This window comes from Dinoponera quadriceps, unplaced genomic scaffold (genome assembly GCF_001313825.1).
Source record: "Dinoponera quadriceps isolate SergipeBrazil2010 unplaced genomic scaffold, ASM131382v1 scaffold1115, whole genome shotgun sequence".
Taxonomy (NCBI): Eukaryota; Metazoa; Arthropoda; class Insecta; order Hymenoptera; family Formicidae; genus Dinoponera; species Dinoponera quadriceps.
This window is the reverse complement of record NW_014555233.1, coordinates 364,314-385,680: the sequence shown is the minus strand read 5'-3', so window position 1 is coordinate 385,680 and position 21,367 is coordinate 364,314. Positions and strand designations below refer to the sequence as shown.

The window sequence follows — 21,367 nt, the reverse complement described above, 5'->3', positions numbered from 1 at the left end:
GGATATTCCGGAGGTCGCGAATTCTCGCAACGTGGAAACGATCGCGATCGATAAGATACGGCTTTATCAGCTTTGACGCACGTAGAGACTTATCGTTACGGCGAATCGCGCGGACAATAATAACGCATATCCGACGCAAAGACCGCGCGAAGACACTACGACGCCGGTATTACGAGCCGTGTCTTCGATTGGATTCAACGACGTCGAGGGGCTTTCGACGGCAATTATTATCACTGACGCACGCCGTAATCGACGATTCCGAATGGCTCTCTTAGCTCAGCGTGCCACGGTTCGCGTAGAAACCGTTTGTTATCGCTCGTATCGTCAAGGAAAACGGATCTAGCATTGATGATTCGACGGAGATGAGTGTCCAATGACAGATAAACTTTATCCGAAGATGAGTGTACTCGGTATTAACTACTAGTAGTAACTACGTATCTGTTGAACTACAATATTAACTACGTAGGTGAAAAAGCGATTCTTTTGTAATTTCCAAGATCCGGCAGAAATTACCGTACCGGGACGAGTCATTTTATTTTTCCTTTTGATCAGAAAAAGGTGACGGAGAGAAACGTAATATAAAATATACACTATGTAATATTTCATTATAAATTATTTAAAAGAATTCCTCAAAGAATTATATCAAAAGTCGAAAAGTCTCGATCTCTCGCAGGGAGGAACGAGTAACGCGAATATCAAAGATTGATCCAACGGACGAGAGATTTTACGTTATAATTTCCTCTAATAACATAATTTCGAACGACCGATAAAAAACCGGTTGAAAATATGGATGGAAAGTTTTCGTTTCAATGAAAAATCATTCGCCTCGGGCGAGCAGTTTCCTTCAAAGCTGAGCAGATCCCGACAACTCGACGTACCGTTATTTTCGCCTCAAGACGCCACTCAACACCCCGCGTTGCACATCGCGCGTGAAAAGTCAGCATGCAACGGTTAACCCAGATTTCCGATGCGACCCAGTCGCGAATAAGCCGCAAATTGAATGGTGCATCGGAAAATTAACGCCGGCGCTCTCCGCGAGCAAGAGCAAACGCCATTCACGATGGCAGGCGACGAGAGCTGAAAGAAATCCTCGGGCGTGTGTTCGCCATCTGCGCGAACTTGTTCGCAAGGAAATCCCGGTGTCCCAGATCGCTGCTGTATGAGGTTCATCGGGCCGCTAATAGCGACGAATAAATAAATACCGTGCCGACGCACCGCCAACGGCAGCTGGAATTTGCAGACAGAAGGGAAGAACGGCTGCGTGCGCGGGGGTTGCCTCAGCACGAAGGAAAGAGCGACATTTTGTCACGTTTCCCGAACGGAGTCCCCTCGCTCGCCGGAGTGTTTACGCTCGATGGACGCACTCTTGTCTCGGCTCTCAAGCCGAGAGACGGCCTCGAGGGAGATGCTGACCCTGACTGGTTGGTCCAGAATGCCGAATGTTGACTCAGACCGGCTGAAATCGCAGGGCAAATCGACGGGCAGATGCCACGGGAAAGGGAACGGTAGAGCCCAGAATCGCTGAACGGATCGCTCGTTATTCGCTCCAACTAACATTAATTGATCGTAGGACGAATCCAGCGTTAATCACTTTTCTCTCGGATTAATTGCTTTTGCTGATGTTATCCTCTCTAAATTTCCTGGAATGGAATATCAGTAAAGAGCAGGCGAAATTCACTCGAAATAATATATGGTGATGGAAATCGAATAAATAAAAGTAATTAAGATTTAGCAATTAGGTATAAAAGGCTGTGAGAGTTGAGATGAAAATAATGAAACAAGTATTGTTCGTGCGGCGATATTTATGTATTGGAATTTAATAGTCAAGTAGTTTTAAGGCATGAATAGATGCGTGTGGTTAAGATAAAAATTGTAAATTGAAAGGACCGAGTCCTTTCTTGGTTGTAAGTAAAATAAATGTATGTGCTATCCAGTATAAATTCGGCCATTCGGAATCACAAGAGTAAATGTGTTTGACTAAAGCTTGAAAAAGATTCTTAATCCATACGAGTGGATATTTCAATCGCTTAGAGTGAATTCGTTTCTGTGGAGTACATCAGATTCATTCTTCAATTTTGGATGAAAATATTCGCTTCGACTCAGAGTGAAGAATTCGCTTTATATGGGCGAGAAACCGTGGCAAATTCGAGTGACTCGGTTATAACTCGACTTTTCGAGCAGAATACCGCTCAAAGAAATTTCGAAAATATTGTGTCTGAATTGATCTAGAACGACCAGAAGGATAGACAAACCGTATTTACGGATGAAATGAGCGAACAGTGCGCCACGCGACAGATTAACGGACATAATCAATCCTGAGAAGGAGGTTGACGTAGATCGACCCGACGCAGCATTAACCAGCGGAATTTCAGTCGGCGAGTCGACCGATGGCGAACCACCTATGCTGCGATGCGTCTCGGCACATCCTTCGCGACGTGATGAAATTAGCGAGCAACCGAAATAATTTAGTGGATTCCAGGCCGCGTATCGCCTCGCACAGCTGTGACCCTGAAAATTCCATTATAGTCCATTCAAGAGGCGGAGAAGAAGGAGAAGAAAGTGGGCGGAGGGTGATCTACGTTTCAAGGAATTACGCGACGCTGTTGCGATTAAGAAGGTGATCTTGAAGGATCGCTCTTCGTTTTCCCAGCTTTCTCTTAACAAAGAAAAAAGTCGAGGAAAGCTTCATCGAGCTTCGTTAAAAATGCACAAAACGTTCAGAATGAAGAGAAAGAAAAAGGAAAAAAAAGTTTCTCTCTCTCTTTCGCTCTTGTGATAACAGAGATAAACGTTTAAAAAGTAGTATAAAGACGCCTCTCGAAAGTTGACATTTCTCTAATATCCAATTATTCGACGCAAGTTTTTAAGTAATGTGTTGAAGAAAGAGAAGGAGAATGAAAAGGGAGTCAGTGCGCACGACTTCTACCTGCAACTTGATTTTAATTGCAATTGGACTTTCCGTTCGATCTGCAACAGTACCAGGAACTTTGATTATTCCGCGGGCGCGTAACAAAATGAAATCGCGTCGACGAATTGCGCTCGCTCGTACAGGCTGAGCCGAGCACCGGGGACGATCCTGACGATTTCACGCTCCCAAGATCTCGCTCCTGGAGTTATACCGTGCGATCACGCGATTCGCGTGCACGTGGCAGTGCAAATTCGATTTGGCGCGCGCATAATCGAGTTCGTTGCTTTACACATGGCGGTAGTTAATCAAGCCGTGCAAATAGGTAATCGATTTCGTAATCGAGTTCGCGTATTCGCCCGACGTAATCCGATGTTACAGAGATTGCTTGCGAAAGCGGTCCGTGTAACCGTCACGTCCGGGAAATTCGTTTTCTGATTGACTTTCCTAAATAGCCGGATACCTGGAAGTTGCTCGCGCGTCCAATATTTATGAAGTAATCCCATGATTAGCTCCTTCTCGTCGAGTCGCGCTAACCGTGTAAAACAATTTTCCTCATATCGCGTCTCACATTTAGACGATACTGACGTTCGTTTCTCGACGAACGGTTTCTCTCCTTCCGTGTAACCCGCGCGATTTCAGAAAACGCGGCGGTAGTCAGCGGGTGAGTCATTTGTTGTTCGTGTGTGACGAACAATGTCCCGCGAGACCCGAGTCGAGAGATCGTCGCTGTATCAGCGTCAGTCACTATCCCTCTCTCTCTCTCTTGCCTCAGTCTTTTCCCTCCAAGATTTTCGACGAAAACTTTTCTCGCTTCTCGCCTTTCCCCACGCGAGGAGCGACCCTCGTCGGCGAGAAAATTCAATTTCCTTCCACGATCGCCGCTCTGAGAGAATAATAAAAGCGACGGAACTGTATGGCATATTTGATCGAGAGCAAGAGAGAGAAAGAGAGATAGAGAAATATGCGATGGGGAAAGGGGGGAGGTGAGAAAAAAAGGCGTCAGTTTATCGACGACTATCGATTTTCCGTAAAGCAAGGTGCTCGGTTTCGACCCCTATTAAGCTGGATCCTCCACAATCGCAAATCGAGTTCGCACTAAACCAAAAATTTAGTGCTATTTATGTGCTAATTAGTTGCTCTAATTGCGATTTTGTTGCTCCAGTCATTTAGAAGGAAATAGCGTTTAAAATGGGTGGGGCCAGGTAGATATTAAGCCGGACACCCCATTGAAAAAAAAATATATAGGATGGTCGTGCGGAAAAACCAATTGTATGAGAATTTGTTGCTATTTTGTTGCTCTAAGATAACCAAAAGAAAGTGGGTAAATATAATATTTTTTTCGAAATACCTAGTATGACGTTTGGATACGTGATGATATTTCCGGTAAAACCTTATATTTCCGAATTTTTTTCCGGCTATCTTAGAGCAACAAAATAGCAACAAATTCCCATATAATTGTTTTTTTTTCGTGTAACCATCCTAAATAATTTTTTCGTTATGGGGGGGAGGGGTCCAGCTCAATGTCTACCCGGCCCCATTTTAAACGCTATTTCCTGCTAAATGGCTGGAGCAACAAAATCGTGATTAGGGCAACTAATTAGCCCTAAATTTTTTGTTTAGTGCGAACTCAATTTGCGACGGTGGGGATCCAGCTTAATAGGGGTCCGGTTTCGTCGGTATTAACAAATTAACGACACGTGCGCGCGTGTACGCTCTCAAGAAAGAGCTCGTAAGGGTCGAAGAAGCGCTAGGCGCTGCTCGATGACGGCGCATACAATATTCTATCTCATTGGCGGACGTGCGGAATCGTGTATCGGAAATTGGAGCTCGATATTCAAACCAAGTGTGTCAGGGTTTATCACGCGCGAGGCCGTTGCGTAGCGCGCCCGTGTCACCTTCGACGCTCCGCTCGATTAGAATTCGAGTCGGAGCATAGGAAACCGACGAAATCAGGTGCGCACGTCCAGGCTAGATCCAGCGTAATCCGAACTATCTGCTCCGGATGACCCTAAGTGATTCGGCGCGAAAATTTAGCAATTCGGCCGTTCGATGCGGAATCGCGCCAATGCGAAGTCCGGTCGAGGAAGAGAGGAATTAGCTGTCCATATAATAATAATATAACTGAAAGAGAAAGTTACGAGATCTAGTTTTTAGCTCCGAGAGTTAACGATTAGGTACAGGGGTGAAAAAATTAGCTAACTAAATTTTAGTCGTATTATATGGACGGCTAATTTTTATCTATGAGAATTAGTTTTCAGCTGTGGAAACTAGAATTGTTAATCTTCGATAATTTTGAAGGTTTTTTTCGAGGCTTCGGAGAAAATTCGAACATTCGAATTTTGGTAAGGCGAAGCTTCGAAGATTCATTTCCCCAAAGGCCGTAATCTTCGAAGTTTTGAAACTTCGAAGAGCACAATCTTGCGAATGCTAAAGATAGAACTAACGTCTATATTTGCTTAACGTCTATATATGCTTTGTATTCAAGGAATACTGAGAAATATTGTAAATGAACTTTTGTAAGTGAATGAATGTACCAGACATTATATAGTTAAAAAATTTTGTAATTTCGACGTTCCGAGGCTTCAATATTTTCAAATAATTCGAATACAAACGAGCACCGAAGCTTCGACTCTCCGGAGATTCGAAATTCGAATGTTAAAGCCTTCGAAAGAAAACACTAGCCCTAGTGGGAATTAGCTTTTAGCCGTGGCGGCTGATTCTTTTTTCCCGTGCTCAAGTCGTGTCTGATATCTCCGACGAAGAAATCGTCCCGCGATGAATATTACATCGCGGCCGATCTTAATCGGAAAAGGAGCTCCGCGACACGTGCGGCGAGCGGTATTTTGGCACGACGATATGTGGTCCGCACGCGAGAAACACGTGCGCCACATATGGCCGGTGCAACTCAACCGTAAGACGTAGGAAGCTTAAGGATGTTTGAAAAACCAGCGGAAACGAGTCCCGGAAGCTCGTCGACGAGATTTCGACATCACTCGCGTGCGCATCTGCCGAGGGCGTTCGTTACCAGCGTAAACGTCCTGACGACGACGCGCTTCTCCGTGCTTCTTCGATCAGCAGATCGACGTCGAGACGCCGTGAAAGTCGATCGCCACCACCCTCAACCCCTCACTCTCAGATGAAGACGAAGATCGAAAGGATCGAAAAGTCCCGTTTGTTTTTCGATTTTTCGCCGGATTTCCTGGCTGTTATCCACGCGACTAACCGATATCCGTTGGACGGCATTCGGCAAATCAACGAAATGTTCACCGTGCGTTAATTAATTAGCCGAAGGCTCGCCGCCGATGCATAGTCCGACATTTCACGTGCAGGCGAGCGAACCCGATGAAATTCGCCGGCTGCAACCCCTTCCATACGGCCGCGCAGCGAGGTTGCTATGGTCGACGTCGGAGCTCGCGCCGATCAGTTTGCGCGGAACGCTCGAGAAGTGAGGATCGTGCTCGCCTGTCTCTCGTCCCTCTCGGGTGCTGGTTAGAAAGATAGTTGACGAGACCGAGGGGGGTGCGGAGAACCGGAGAGCAGGAGAGCGAGCGAGAGAGAGGAAGAGGAGAACATTTTCGCACGCGAATCGCACGTCGGGGGGGAGGGCACGAGCTGTTATACGGACCTGTCGTCGTATCGAGAGGGAGAAAAACGGCGGCGATCGTAGAGGAACAACACTTTTCGGGCGACGATCGGGATCCCGGGAGCTTCGGAGCACAGATGGTGAGAGGTAAGCGAGAACACCGTCCTACGTGTCGTCGCGTATGTGTCCCTTCGCGCCAAGTATGAGGACACTTTTGCGAGCGAGCGAGCGACCGATCGATCGGAGAAACTCCCTTAGTTACCCTTACCCACCCGTGCGCCCTTAATAGAGTCAGCTCGGCGTGACGATGACGGCGGGCGAGATCGTTCCGCGATGCGGACCGCGGGTTAACGTCCGTCTGCGTCCGTGATTGCGGCCTATCGTGCCGATCGAATTCGAACCGGAATCGCAGTCGGTGGCTCAATTGCGTTCGCGAGGAGATGCTTCCGGAGCGGCGCGAAACCTGCACTGCGAGTCCGAGTAATGAGACAGAGTCGTGCAATTTCCAGATCGCCCGTGGAATAACGCAAACGCGCGAGGTGCTCTGAACGAGTTATTCGGCGTCATCGACATTCCCATGGCGGGATATTTTTACGTCCGATGCAACGTCCTTTAATATTTCAACGAGGGGGGGGATCGATTGCGAGGCGAAATGAGACCGGTCCTCCCGCGAAACTGAATCGGCGCGACGATCATTCTGATCAGCGCGACGGCGCGCTAATTTATCACGCGTGGATCGGTTTCAGCGAGAAATTGGTCGTCTCGCGGAAGAATACTCTCGTTTGCGAAACGTATCCGTGTTCGTGGAGTCTAGTCGACAGGTAGTTGGACTCGTCGCGTTACTCTGGATGACTCGGAGCTGAGGCTCCGAGTATGGAACCGAGACGATTGAGAGACAATTGTCGCTTCCAATAATGGCGAGACCGTGAATTATATTTTCCCAGCGTGCGTCCTTCTCGCGTGACTTTTTCTGCCAGTACAAATTTCAGATCACCAGCGATATCTCACGGCTCATTGAGGCTCGAAGGGGTTGAAATGGTCCGCAACGAGGCGAGAACGTAATTGTTGCTATTCGATTAATGGTCTGAAAAATGGTATCCCCTATTTCGGGCGTATCTCAAATGAAATTTAGAACCCGGCTACACGACGATCGATCCCATTCAAATTTAAGTTCCACCGTAATCACTCTCTCAGACTGACTTATTAGTCGTTTGACGTAAGGCGGCCGTGGAGTCGGAGCCAAATTTGCTCAATTGAGCGCAATGAATAATTGATTCCCAACTTAAGTCGGACGGGTGAATCGGAAATTTTCCGCCGACCAGTGTATTTCCATTCGCTGTTTCCCAGAATATCCGATCGATCGAGACTCAACGTACGAGATAAAAATGTTCTTACGAGAAGAAGATCGGTCATTATTCGATCGTGCCGAATCGGGTGACTTTGCGCGTTTAAACAGTCGCGCTTGGGTGCTCTGCTCAGGGCGATATCATCCCCGAGCGTCTTGGCAAATATTTGTGACAGACGAATATCACTACAACATAACACGTGTTGAAGTCACTCGATATATAATCAACGAAGAATTCAGTCGTTCACTTTACAGAGAATTTCCCCTCTATAATTATTTTCCTTTTCTTTTTCCGTCTTTTCTTTAGGCCTCCGTGTAAGAATGGGTATGCACTTGCAACACGTCATAACCTATTGTATTTATTGTACAGTAAAAGGCGTTTTCACCGTTAAATAAATAAATAAATAAATAATTCGTACGAATTACTTTCCTATCTTGAATATCTTTATACGGACGGCAATTCCATCGATAATATCAACTTGTGCATGCGATAACACGAATAAAAGTATCGAACTGACGCAATACTCTTTGCGATAGAAACTGAAACGACGCATCCGGTACGAAAATATATTTGACTGTAAGCGGAAACCCATTCGAATTACGAGTTACAAGTGTACGAGTGTTCTTTCCTGTCTGCATCAACCTTGTTTGAATATGCGTAAGCGTGATACAGGCACATATAGAAAGGAAAAGGTGAAAAGATTGAGTCGGATCGAACGTCTCTTAAATTATCCTTTCCCTACTATATCGATCAACCTGTCACTTCACCGTATCGACAATTCTCTCCATCTCTTTTCACACCGGAGCTCCCTTTCTCGGTAAGAAGCCGAGCTTTGTCCCCAAGATAATAATAAATTGATTTCTCTCTCTTTCTCCGCCCCTCTCCTCCACCCCGCCCGTTTTTTTTCCGTCCTACTCTCTTCCTAGATACAACACCTGCTCACCTATAAATGCAAATTACACTTTCCGCGTTTCAGACGAGCGTGTCAGTGGCGAAATGAGCCTGTCGCTCCACCCGCGAGAGAGAACGGTGTGAACGACGTTAATTTACATTGGCGTCGCGAAATCGGCCGGCTGTCGCTTGCCGGAACGCGAGTGTGCTTAAATTTAAATTCCGCTCGAATTTTCAACGGCCCCGACCGCGCCGAATTGCATCCGTGCTTCGCGCTGCCGCTCGCAACAACGTATATTTAACACCCATTAAGAATTTCGGACAGAAACGTTGCAACTGGTCCTAAGAGCTTCGACGATTGCGTGGATAGTGTAACCGGCGTTTCGCACGCGTCTGCTTGACTCGCAAATGTATTTGGCAGGAAAAAAAATTTGGTATTCGATATTGAGCTTTTCGCACACTAGTGCGGATGCAAGTTGGCGCCGGTTGAGACAAGGGTAAAAATCGATATTTCGAAAGCGACTAGTAGGCACTCGCACCGATCAGCGCTTATCGTGAGCGACGAAAGCTCGACGCACGTGACGACGCGTCGTAATTAACCGTTGCATTAATGAAGCGACGTAAGCGACGCCAAGGTTCGAGAGGCCAAGGTTTTGATTGAACAAGAAGAGGCCTAATTAAAGATTCATGTTAGACATTAGACCCTTGTTCAAGCGCAGTTCGACAGCACGAAGAAATAGATCGATGCTGTTTCCTTCTCATTACCGCGCTCGCTCTCAAGCGACCTGCGCGTATGTTCTAGACTGCACTCTTCGAATCTTACTTAAAATATGAATAATCTGCTACTTGTATCCTCTTGTATTCCCGGAGTACAGTACGTAACGTAGATTTACATTCTTGATTACCGGGCAACTCGACATCGCAACAAAAGTCGCGCGTGTCGCACGAGGATTATTCGTGACAACTCACGAGAGGCCGATATATGTATCTATATGACGCGTAATACAGAAATCGATAGTAATTATAGTATTTGTATGCACATTATATGGTTCGCATAATGCCACGCAGACCGTACTGGATGTCTCATAAGTCACGCGACGAGAATCTTGCAAATATATTTACTGGCAGATTCGAAAGAACGTAGAATCGACTCAGCCTTCGAATCGAAACCTTAAGCGAGGTTTTACGTAACAGATTTAATACAAAATATTAATTCACGATTCATTTTGCAAAAGGGAAATTTTTAACTCGACAAAGGCACAGTTTACGATTTAATCCGTCAGAGATATTTGTGGTGAACGAATGATTAAGAAATTGGAATACGAGAATAGTGGAGAAGCTTCGTACAAATTTATGCTTCCACATGAATCGGATCCATCTTGAATTCAGCGAAAAAGTTGAGTTAACATAACATTTCGCCAAATTGGGAACATTCTTTTCAGATCCACGCGGAAGCGCAGATTTGCACGGAATTTCTCCACTCTTTTTTTCTTCCAGTTCCTCCATCGACTTAATGAAAAAATTGAGTCAAATCGAAGATTGTGTTAATTGTAACAGCGAAGCGCAATTATACAATTATCACAGTGCAAATGTAATTCGTGAAACAATCTGTATAATCGTGACCTTTCACATCGCAAGTCGCGATTCTTCACCATTACGTGATTCGACGAGTGCGCTTTCACCGTATCAATTAATGCGTGCAATTGCTACTTGACAGTAAAAAGGTCGGAATTATTCCTTTCGCGTTGCGCTTATTCTCTCTTTTTCTCTCTCTCTCTCTCGATATCGGTACTCTTCGATGCATATACTTGTAACTCCCGAACAAGCGCAGATGTGTATCTGCGTACGTGTGTACCTGTGAGTTTCCTCTAATTTAAAATTTATCGGCATTTGCTCCAGGCGAACGGAGTTGTGGCATTATAATTGCCTCTCGTTTACAAATTCGTGCCTTTTCCCCTTTAAGCATGCGAAAGTTCAGAAACGAGACGTAATTCGAAGCGTTTAGTTAAAAACGGGAGAGGCCTTCGCCTCTCGAAAAACACGGCCGAGCCGCGGGAGCAGCCTCCTCTCGAGAAAATCTCATCACGAATGGCTCGATATTACGCGCGACGGCCAATCGATCTTCATTAAATAGAGACAAGGGCTGCAATTTGCATAGAAAAATCGTCGGCGTGCGCGTCTCATAAAAGATGAAAGAAGACCGACCGGTATATGTCAGTGTCAGTCGCATTACACCCGCCGCCGGAGAAATCGATCTATCACGATCGAGACGTCACTCCCGTCATTCGGAGCGGAACGATCAACAATTTATAGATCCACCGCTCGTTTAGTGGACAGTACCCTTTCTGATATCCGAAAAGTCGGCATCTCAATTGTAAAATATCGCTAGGCCCCGTTGTCCACTTACTTTACTCGATATCGACCTGTCGCAAATCCGCCCAGCTAATTTCACGCTATCACTTGTCAGCTCTCGGTATTCCTGTATAGTACTCGTCTGAAAAACGCCCTTCTTCACCCCTTGCGTTGGCATTTATCCGGCGGACTCTTCGGACATGCATCTATTTAATCCTTCGACCGCATACTTCTGAAAAATCGCTCGCACCGCAAACCGAGTTATATCAATCCTGTACGATTTTCTAAACTTCATGTTTGAAAAACTGTAAAAGTAAAGAGGCTGACAAAATTCTAGAATAAAGTCTTCTACTTTAATGTTTGATTATGCATTCATAGAAAATCAAGTTTTAAGTTGCTGAAAAAAAAATTCGAATTTTCGACACACTTCGCTATAGCTCTTCGAATACAGCTCACCGAGTCTATTTGACCCATAATGCAGTCGGAGGGTTAATTCCACATTCAAAAAAGACGAGAGTCGCAACTTGATTTACACCTACTTTACACAATCCCGCAGAATTATTTATAGAGTTTCATTGTTACGAAATGTTAAGATTAAGTCAGGTGTGTGATTAACGACGTGCACACTTGGCTCACGAAAGCATAACGTGCGGCAGATATTACTCCAACGCGAGAGGTTAACGTCTTTATGATCTTCGATGTCGCAGTTGCACAAGAAGTCATAATTTTCGGCCGTAATAATCAGCCGAGTGTGTTTTGAAATAAAGAACCGTTGACATCTCGATCGGACCATCTCTCGTTTGGGGGGTTTCGAGCTCGAGACGGTACGCTTCGCGGACACGCACTCATTGTCTCGAGATAAATGGGATACATTTCGTGGATGATAGTCTTCTCAGAGACGCGTGACATAGCCGTTCGAGTACAGCGTGGCAATGTCTCCCAAGGAAAAGGCTTCGTTGTCCGAGCCCAAGTCACGACGACGTTGTCTCTGACGAGCGAGTTTCGCGCATCGTTAAACCTTAAGCACCGACGTATCGTCCCCACGGCTGGAAATGTGTAATGATACCTCGGGGCCGGCAAATGCGTACGCGCGCGTGTACTGTCGTCGTAATTTCGGAGATGAAACATAGGTGCACTTTGCGTCTTAATCGTCGAGCACTAATCGACATTTTGTGTCAAAGCGTTGGAAGACCCGAGGAAAATAGAGCTAGTTATAAATTACTCGCTCAAAAATAAGAGAGAGAGAGAGAGTTATTTATTCAGCGCTTTGGAATAAATCCCCTCAAATACAAAAGAGAGAAAGAAAAATATTAAATATTTTTTTATTTCTATTCTCTTTTTTCATTTCTATTCTCTTTTTTTATTTCTATTTTCTTTTCTGCCTGTCCATCTGCGATTTTAATTTGTCGTGTATACTAAAAGGTTTCCCTTAATAACGATTATTATTATTTATTTGATTTAATTTTTAAGCATTCTCTCTTCCGCCAGAAAATCTCTTCAACAAACTATCGTTATTCGTCTGCTTTCCTACGTTTTTTGTATTGTCGTACAATTTCAAGTTTGCGTCCCTGTCACGTTTGCAATTAAAAGCCTCCCCCCCCCAATTGTGGATTCCACTCGCGTTCGAGAATAATGATCGTATTGTTTCACATGGCAAAGAGTAGCTTCATTTCGCGCGAGGAAACGCGCAAGATGAAGAGCGCCGTCCTCGTTTGCATTAAAGCGATTTGCACGAGTAAAGGGAGGTCAATTCGCTTAAGGTAACAAATTGAACGAGCGAATAATGACGGGAAGGCTTCGACGTTCAGCAAAATACGCGACGATTTTTTTTCTCTTTCTTGCGCGAATAATTATACCATGACTAACATGTTTCCGTTCGTTGCAGGATCGTTACCTGATATCGCAGTGACGATGGCATCGGGCAGAGAGATCCATGGTGCTTTCAGGTGAGCTGGACTTTATACAAATGTTGAAGCGCCGAAGATTCGACCTCTGAAGTGAAACCTCGTGTTTCCTGGGGAAAAAAAAAAAACATTTTATCACCGTCACTTTCCTTTCTTCTTTTTATCGGTGGCATAGCGCAACTTTGTTAAATAAACAATATTATTCTCATCTACTGTTTCGCGCGTCAACGTGCAGTCGAAAAAAGAAAAACAGAAAAAGAGAGAGAGAAATCATCTGGCTATTTTATTTCGGAGATTTTCGCGGCTCTACACACTGTCCATGCGATCTTTGGAAATTCATTGATGACGATTAATTAAACGTGAATGCACCACTCGGAAACACCACCTAATTTCTCGCATGTTCCGGCAGACATACCGGAAAGAAGTCCCACTTAGTTATTTTGAGGCTTTTCGTGGGTGTATACGCGTTTTCACATGACCTTTGCAGATTCGGCGTGGCTGAATAAAGCGACGGGGCACTTTAATTGTGCGTCCACACGGGCCACTGCACAAATATAGAGGCACGCTTAAAAATTTAACAGGATATCACTATTACTTTTATTCACTTCGACTATCGAATATTGCGAAAGGGCTCGATATTACACGGTATTCTCTCTCGTTACAGCGCGCGATACTCGCGAGAATAAATTCAGACAACACCAGCATCGTCACTTTAAAATATTGGCATTGCAATATGTTAATCAAAGGAAAATATTTTCGCAACATATTAACGAAATAGAAGCGATGTGTATGTAATTAGAGTCAAATTTCGCTTCGATTCGGACAACAATTGAAAAGACGTATTCTTTATCAATAGAAAATTTTACCAGTAAGATATTTTATTATGCGGAGCAGATATTGTATAATAAAAATTATCACAAAATTTTGTAATGCTGGACCATACCAGAATTATAACTGAAATTATGATGCGTGTTGTAATCTTTAGTGATATATTTCTGTAGTTTTTCAAGAAATCGCTTTTTTCAATTTTTGCTCGGAAAGAAACTGAAAAAAACCGCGGAAAAATGGAAGAAACCCGGATTCTTCTTCAAGTTTTTAAAAAATCTTCAAAATCTTCAAAAATCTTTGGCGACAACTTTTACCACAGTATTCCCTCCGTGCAGTAAAAAATTTTACCGGTAAGAAGTTTTACTGGTAAGAAACCTTCCACAGTATCGGCCGAAATCTCGCAGTGGAAACGACATTATCCCGCCCGAATAGCGCACCAAGTCTCCCCACTAATTGGCATATTTCCGTCACGTTTAACGCTAGATCTAATTTTCGTACAATTACATCCAGCATCGTCTCCGCGACGGGTACGATAATACCCGTACTGAACAAAACTTCGCGTCTCCGGAGTAGCGATCTCGTACTTTACGTCGAAAAAGCACTCATGAAACAACTACAGAGAATCTCGCGGCTTTCGGCTTGCTCGCTGCGATCATGGCGATTACCGCGTGCTAGATTAGCGCATGCACGACCGCGACGGTCGAGCAGAGAAACTTCGCATCTGGCGTCGGCCGCGGCAGCAATTTTATTCTCAACGATGTTACACTTTATTTTTATTGCGCTTATAGTGATATCGATCTCTCGCGCACCGCGAGGGTTGACGTCGTTCGATTTGATAGTCCTTCATGAGTAATGCAGCGAGTAGTAGTCGCAGCGTCATAGACAGACGCTGAATGAAAAAACAACAAGGAGAGCGCGATAGAGCTAGACAGGAAAGGGAGAGGGGAGGGGTGGAGGGGGAAACAAGCATCAAATCTATCTTTAGTCGCGGCGGAGTTACATTCTTTCTCTTACATGTGCGGCCTCAACCCCTTGCGACCTACCAAGGCGACCAAGTATCGTTCGCGAGCGCGCTGCGCGTGAATAAATAATTCGCCGGACGTTCCGCGCGTGTTGCGCTGCGCGACGTGCGCGATGCACTTCCGGTTTCAAGTGAAATATCACGCGCGAACGTATCTTCGGCGCTCGTAACGGCGCCTTTCAGCTCCCTCGTGTCCGGCAATCGATATATTCAACGGTGCTCTCTGTAGAGGCCGGAGATTGGAAAGTTCCGCACTAAATTTCACCCGAATGCGAGATCCGTTTCGTTTCGCCGGCGGAATACCACCGCGCTCATTCATGCCCGGCGATTTTCGCTAAGCCGCGCCGAGCTCTTGACGTCACGTTTAAGACGCTGTTCGCAGGGAGATTACAGCTGGAGGTACGTGTGAGCGCAAGAGAGAGAGAGAGAGAGAGAGGGAACGAGAGAGAGAGGAAGAGCAAGTTCCAAGCATCCCCGAGACGCGCCTATCATCGCGTCCTTCATCGAATAATGCTGTCCGTTAAAAAATGCAAACCCATTATCGAACCTACCGCAAAAATAAATTCGACCGCGCTCTCTCACGTCATCGCGGGATCGATGTTCGCGCGTGTTCCGGAGCGATCGAGCGCCATTCACGCAACGTCGGATATTATTCGTCTGAATAATATCCAGTGCTATTGGTCGTTCAAAAGAGCAACGTGGACGTACGAATCGAAATGTCCCATATTCGATCGAGATTCGGCAAGATTTTTCCGAATTCGAGTTACCAGTCGCTGCTATCAATAGCGAATGAGACCTGGTCGAGTGCACGGCATGGTGTATCTCGCGATTTCCGAAAAATCAATACTTTTCCGCGTTAACGCGCGCGGCTGCCGACTCACCGAGATGACGTAACGTTTGACGCAAGCAACAATCGTTGCGGCCGCGATGCCGCAGAGAGAGAGAGAGAGAGGCGAACGTCGATAGAAACATCGGACGTCACGAATGCCTTCGCCTTCTCCTTAGAACAGCATTTTCGGCATCGGGCCGGAGAGTCGGACGATCCCGGGATTGATTCAAAAGCGTTTTCGTCGACAAATTTTTAAATGTGCACAGATATGACACATTTTTCGAAAAAAAAGGAAAACGTTTTTAAAAAGAGTTTCGCATGTGTGGAAAATCTGCAAATTCTCGCGCCGCTGCCGCCTTTGTCGAATATAGAGATTTCGCTCGCACTAAGTGCTGTATTTCCAGTGACGCATCGTGAGAGAATTTCTCCCAAAAATTATTCTTTATCAAGCAAAATTACATTCCTATACATTTATTGCACTATCTAAATAATAAATGTCAGTATGAAATGTGGTTTTAAAGTTTTTGAAGAAATTTCGTTTTTCCCCATTTTTTCGCCAATTTCTTTGATTTCTGTCCTAAAGGTACAAAAATTCATTTAGGAAAATTTATGTGTTCGGTTAAAACATATCTTTACTTTTTTCGGTTTTCCGTAAAGAAGATAAGAAATAAAAAATCCGCAGAAAAATGAGGGAAAAAACGTTTTTCTCCCGAAACTTTAATTTGAAATAAAGCTGAGGTAAATATGTACATACATTATTTTATATTTTATTAATAATGCTATATTTATGCATCAGTTAATCTAATAGATATGCATAGATAACGAAAAGAGAAATATAAATATTTAAATATAAATGTTTAAATATGTGCATACATACATATATCTCGAATATTATCATAAATTATAAAATTCCCACCCCTATTGGAAAGAAATGTATAAATGTTTAAATATGTGTATATATATGCGTATCTCAAATATTATCATAAATTTATCAAATTTCCATCGTAATTGATAAAATTTCCTATATTTTCAAACGGAAACGATCAATAATTCTCACAATAAATTTTTCATAATATCTGTATATTAATTCTTAATGTTACAGTTTTTTATACTCCCATCTTATACAAATTACACCTTACACAAATATGTCAAATTAGAATAAATTTGTTGTATTATATGGTTTCTACATATTTGTACAACTTGCATACAAGTTTGTAATTAAATATCTCCGAAACGATACGGTAAAAATTACTGAAATTTCTGCTACGCATTGTTAGTACGAGTAACTTTTGCATCACTATATATTATAGTTTTATCTTATATTCGGTCAAACGCTCGAGAGCGTCCTTAATCTCCGCTTCGATCGTCGCCCTCTACCCTTTCGTCGTTCCTTCGACCCCGTTCCGCCGCAGCAACGTGCCGCGAAAATGATCCGTGATTACGGCAGGCGCGGCATGCGCGCTGACAAGGCGAATATTCCATCTGCCATGCGCTATATCCTCAACCCGCGCAAAATTGATTTCGCTATTCGCTCGTCCTGGCCGAATGGTCCCCGCCGCCAGAAAAATGGATTATGATTATCGAAAAGAAATGCGAAAATCATGACGCTCGTGCCTGGTCTCGCACACTTTCTAAGGAGAGAACGTGCTCTTTCGACCTGCTCAATGATTCACGAATGCTTCGACATTTTCTTCCTCTCTCTCTCTCTTTCTCTGAAAACGAAAGCTCGCCGCCGAAACGTCCGCTCTGACATAAGCATTTCTTTCACATCGACAATCAAGTCGTCGACAAGTGCATCGTGAAATAAATCGAGTTTTCGAGTCCAACGCATCGCGACGATGCGGTCGAAGGCGAAACTCACGGCACCGTGTGGCGTTTTCTATTTACGCTTCACGGCGCTAACAGCGATAACGCTTCCGTCTTTTTCCGCCGGTGATATCAGCCCGGGCGAAAAGAAGCTCGTAAATCCGAGCGTAAACAACGCCCTAGAACGCGCGAGATTCGCGCGCGCCAGAGAGGGATAATTCTAGATTCGATTGTACACGGCCCGTGTGCAACGAGATATACCGAAGGCCCCTGATACCGAAACGAGACTCGGGATAGCCGCTCTCGCGGATCGATACTCGCCACGGTTTCCGTACAAGCCCGACGAAGCACGCGACCGAAGTAGAAATCATCCTACCCGACCGATCTCTCGCTCCGAATGCAACGACCTTTATCGATTTTGTCGTATTCGCGAGTGATCCCCGGCTGATTTGGCGTCATTCGTCCTTGTCACGCCACGCCGGTGCTACCCATCGGAGCCAAGTCGCCATATTTGTGCGTAATGACCGACGTCATGATTATTCATTTAAGTCCGGTTTTCCGTTTTCTGATTAACTTGTGGTTTAGACTTAAACCGATGATAATGCAAAAATTATATCTTTCCATTCATGGTTAATCATTAAACTGATAGCAGATTGCCACAGAAAATAAATTTGAAATTCCCTGACTTTTCCATGTTTTCCAGACGACGGTGGAGGATTTTTCATGATCCAAGATATAATCTTAAGTTTAGTTAAGCTTAGTTAAGTTTAGAAGCAGAGATCTCGCAGAAAAAGTAGCTTATATTATTACAAGTGGCTTATATTATTGAGCAACACAAACTTAGATGTTTAATAACTACATAACCTTGAGTGCAAATTCAGATCGACAAGAAATTAATGAGTATTGGAAAAAAAGTATGCAATTATCGTATGACGGAGAAGATTGAATAAAAACGCTAAAATTGATCAATTACATTCGACTATTCTCCTCACGGTCAAGGAGTAATCGATTGTAATTGGTCAATCGATTGTAAACACTTTTCTTACTGCTTACGTTTCACTGCTTAAGTTTTTCTATGTACCATGACCCTAACGCATTAGAAATAATCTGTAAAGTGTGCAAGTTTTAAACGCATTTGACTATACATGTTAGATTAAAAAAATTATAAACACTCCTTAGAATAAAATTATTTAAGAGAACTCTAAGAAAAGCTCGATATTGCAGGCTCTTTTATATCTTTCCTTGACTTTTCCAGGTTTCCCCGGTTTTCTAGATCTGTGGCAATCCTGGATAGTTTTATGATAGCAACTTTTAAAGATTAATGATTAACCATGAATGGAAAAAAACATCATTTTTACACTCATCAGGTTAAGTTTAATCTACAGATTAATCAGAAAATGAAAAATCGGGTTTTAAAACGCAGAGCCGAAAGCAGATTCGCCGTATTTCTTCCATTCTGCACCGCTATCTTTCTTTCGCACCAAGCGTATTTCTCTCTTGAGTCTCTTACATCTTTCAAGTTTCTAGCGAAACTGTGCACAATCGCGGCTATAAAGATTGTCCGCGCATATTGTCCGATGTGTTTCGAAACGCATCCTACGTTCAATGTGAAAATCTGTTTTCTGAGGGTCTCTCACAAACAAGACGTCGGCTGCGTCGAGTTGACAATTTATGGCCACAATCATACGTTGTTACCGTCAGTTGGTCTATCGCACATACAAAAACACGTAAGCAATAGGCGAATTGTGACAAACTGTTTGATTATTCTCTCTACGATCCGAGAATAATCGACTTAATCATTACATAATTGTGATTAATTAATTTCCTGCAGCCGCTGAAGCCTTATATATTTTCTCTGCACGGAAAAAAATAATTTTATTGGCACAGCAAACTCTCTCTACGATCCGAGAATAATTGACTTAATCATCACATAATCGTGATTGATTAATTTCCTGAAGCCGCTGAAGCCTTACACGTTTTTCTGCAGGAAAAAAAAATAATTTCATCGGCACAGCAAATTACTAGTTACTATGAGGACAAGAAGATTTGTTGCACGGAAAAAATAATGTTGCTGTTGTAGCAAAACCGTTGTTGCGACAGCGATAAAATTTAGTTGGCATAACCAAATTATTTCGCTGTCTATATATCCAGCAAATAACAATTAATACCCTTAACAAATCTGTTTGCTGTCCGAACAAGTCATTTTGCTGCCCGAATAAATTTTTTCTTGTTTCCATAGTAACAAATTGCCAGCAAAATATTTTTCTCCTTTTGAGAGTGCTCCTCTGCACAAAACATTCCCAGGTCGGGGAAGTCGTCAGCGTCAGTGCTATTTTACTGTTCTGCACTTACAGCCTCATCGTGGACGACGTGGACTCGCACTCGATCCTCAGCGACGGCTCCGACCTGGATGGGCTGTCGCGCGAGAGCAGCTCACAGAACTCCGTGTCGCAGACGCCGCTGGACAGCCCGGGCGGGCCGAGGGAGAGAATCAAGCAGATTCAGGTGGAAGCCGAGACCAGACGAGGCGAGTTCGCTAGGCTGCTGGAGGAGCACGCGCAGGTGGTGCGCAAACTGAAGATGATGGAAGCGGAGGAGCAGCTGTCGACGACGACCGGGAACGTGATCGCCGGCGCGCACGCGTGATTTTACGTGGTTGAGGGAAAAACGACGCCGAGAGTCGGGACCATCGCGTCGACCACGATGCGACCACCATCGTCGCCACCGCCGTCGCCGTCTCGCTGCGTTTCTCTTTCGCCTGTCTTGTCGGCCGCGACGCAACGCCCGGACGAGCCACCGTCGTCGTCGTCGTCGCCACCGTCCACCACGAGCGACGCGTTCTCGCGATTCGCAATTCACGCTCGAGACGCGGACGACACCAACGTCGCTGGACCTGTGGATTATTAACCCTTGGATGCGACTCGTGCCGCGGGGTACACGGAAGACAGCGACGGTCGCATCTGAGGGTTAATCGGAGTGAGGAGGGCTGTATGGACTCGCAACAACTTCTCTCGCTGTTCTGTTTTTCTTTTCATCGCGTTTCCGTCTTCTTTTTTCTCGTTTTCTTCGCTTTGCCTTCCTCGGACCGAATCCGATCGTGCCTCTTTGGTTGCTCAGCGAGGCTGAAGATCGCGAGGCTTGCTAACATAAGCTAAACTATCCCAACGCAACGCGCAGGATCGCTCCTTTTGATTGACATGACACGATTATCACTGCGATTGAACGAAGAGGTTATTATTTTTACATACTTATGAACATTCGAATGATGAGAGAGGAAGAGAGAGAGAGAGAGAGAAAGAGAAGAGGGCAAAGCTTGCTTCGCGCGCGCTATTATACGTTGTAATCGATTTATATCGTTTCAAGGATTCGCGATCGCGCGATAATTCAATTAGCCGCGATCGACAATGCGCCAATTTCGAAGCAACTTCGATAATTTCGACGATTTTGAGATGAAAATCGCAGCATCTCGAATTTCCAAGCGGCCGAACGAGCGAGCTCGACGCGACGCTCGCGCGTCGATAGTGAAAAATCGACCGACGGGATCCAATGGAGATTCGCGAAGGAACCGTAAATAATCACCCTCCCGCGGGAGGGTCGTTCTTAGCTCTCATTTGCCACAAAGTCTGAAATACCACTAGACACGACAATAATGAGGAACACTTATGGGAAAAACGCGCACGACGCGCTGGACGTGTATGCCGGATGTTTTGCGTGAGAAAAAAGGAAAAAAACAAGTGGAACTCCCGCCCGTTCTCGAACTAGCTCAGCAGCAACGGCTGGCCTAAGCGTAGTACAAATTTTGCAGTCAGGTCTTAATAAAAAGGCGCGAGCCGAGTGGGCCGAGAGAGTTTCCGGTGTAATCTCAGAAGCTGAGGCGCGACGACGCGACCAGGACGTCG

The 21,367-nt window shown here is 44.7% G+C and overlaps 1 protein-coding gene across 1 annotated transcript; it reads left to right on the top strand.

Annotated features, from left to right (window-relative positions):
* The first annotated feature begins 6,346 nt into the window (after nt 1-6,346).
* Nucleotides 6,347-21,356, top strand: LOC106743618. The gene is made up of 3 exons (XM_014617626.1): nt 6,347-6,638; nt 12,966-13,026; nt 19,823-21,356. Exons 1-3 carry the CDS (start codon nt 6,629-6,631, stop codon nt 20,112-20,114), a joined length of 363 nt encoding a protein of 120 aa, XP_014473112.1. The 5' UTR covers nt 6,347-6,628; the 3' UTR covers nt 20,115-21,356.
* The last annotated feature ends 11 nt before the right edge of the window (nt 21,357-21,367 follow it).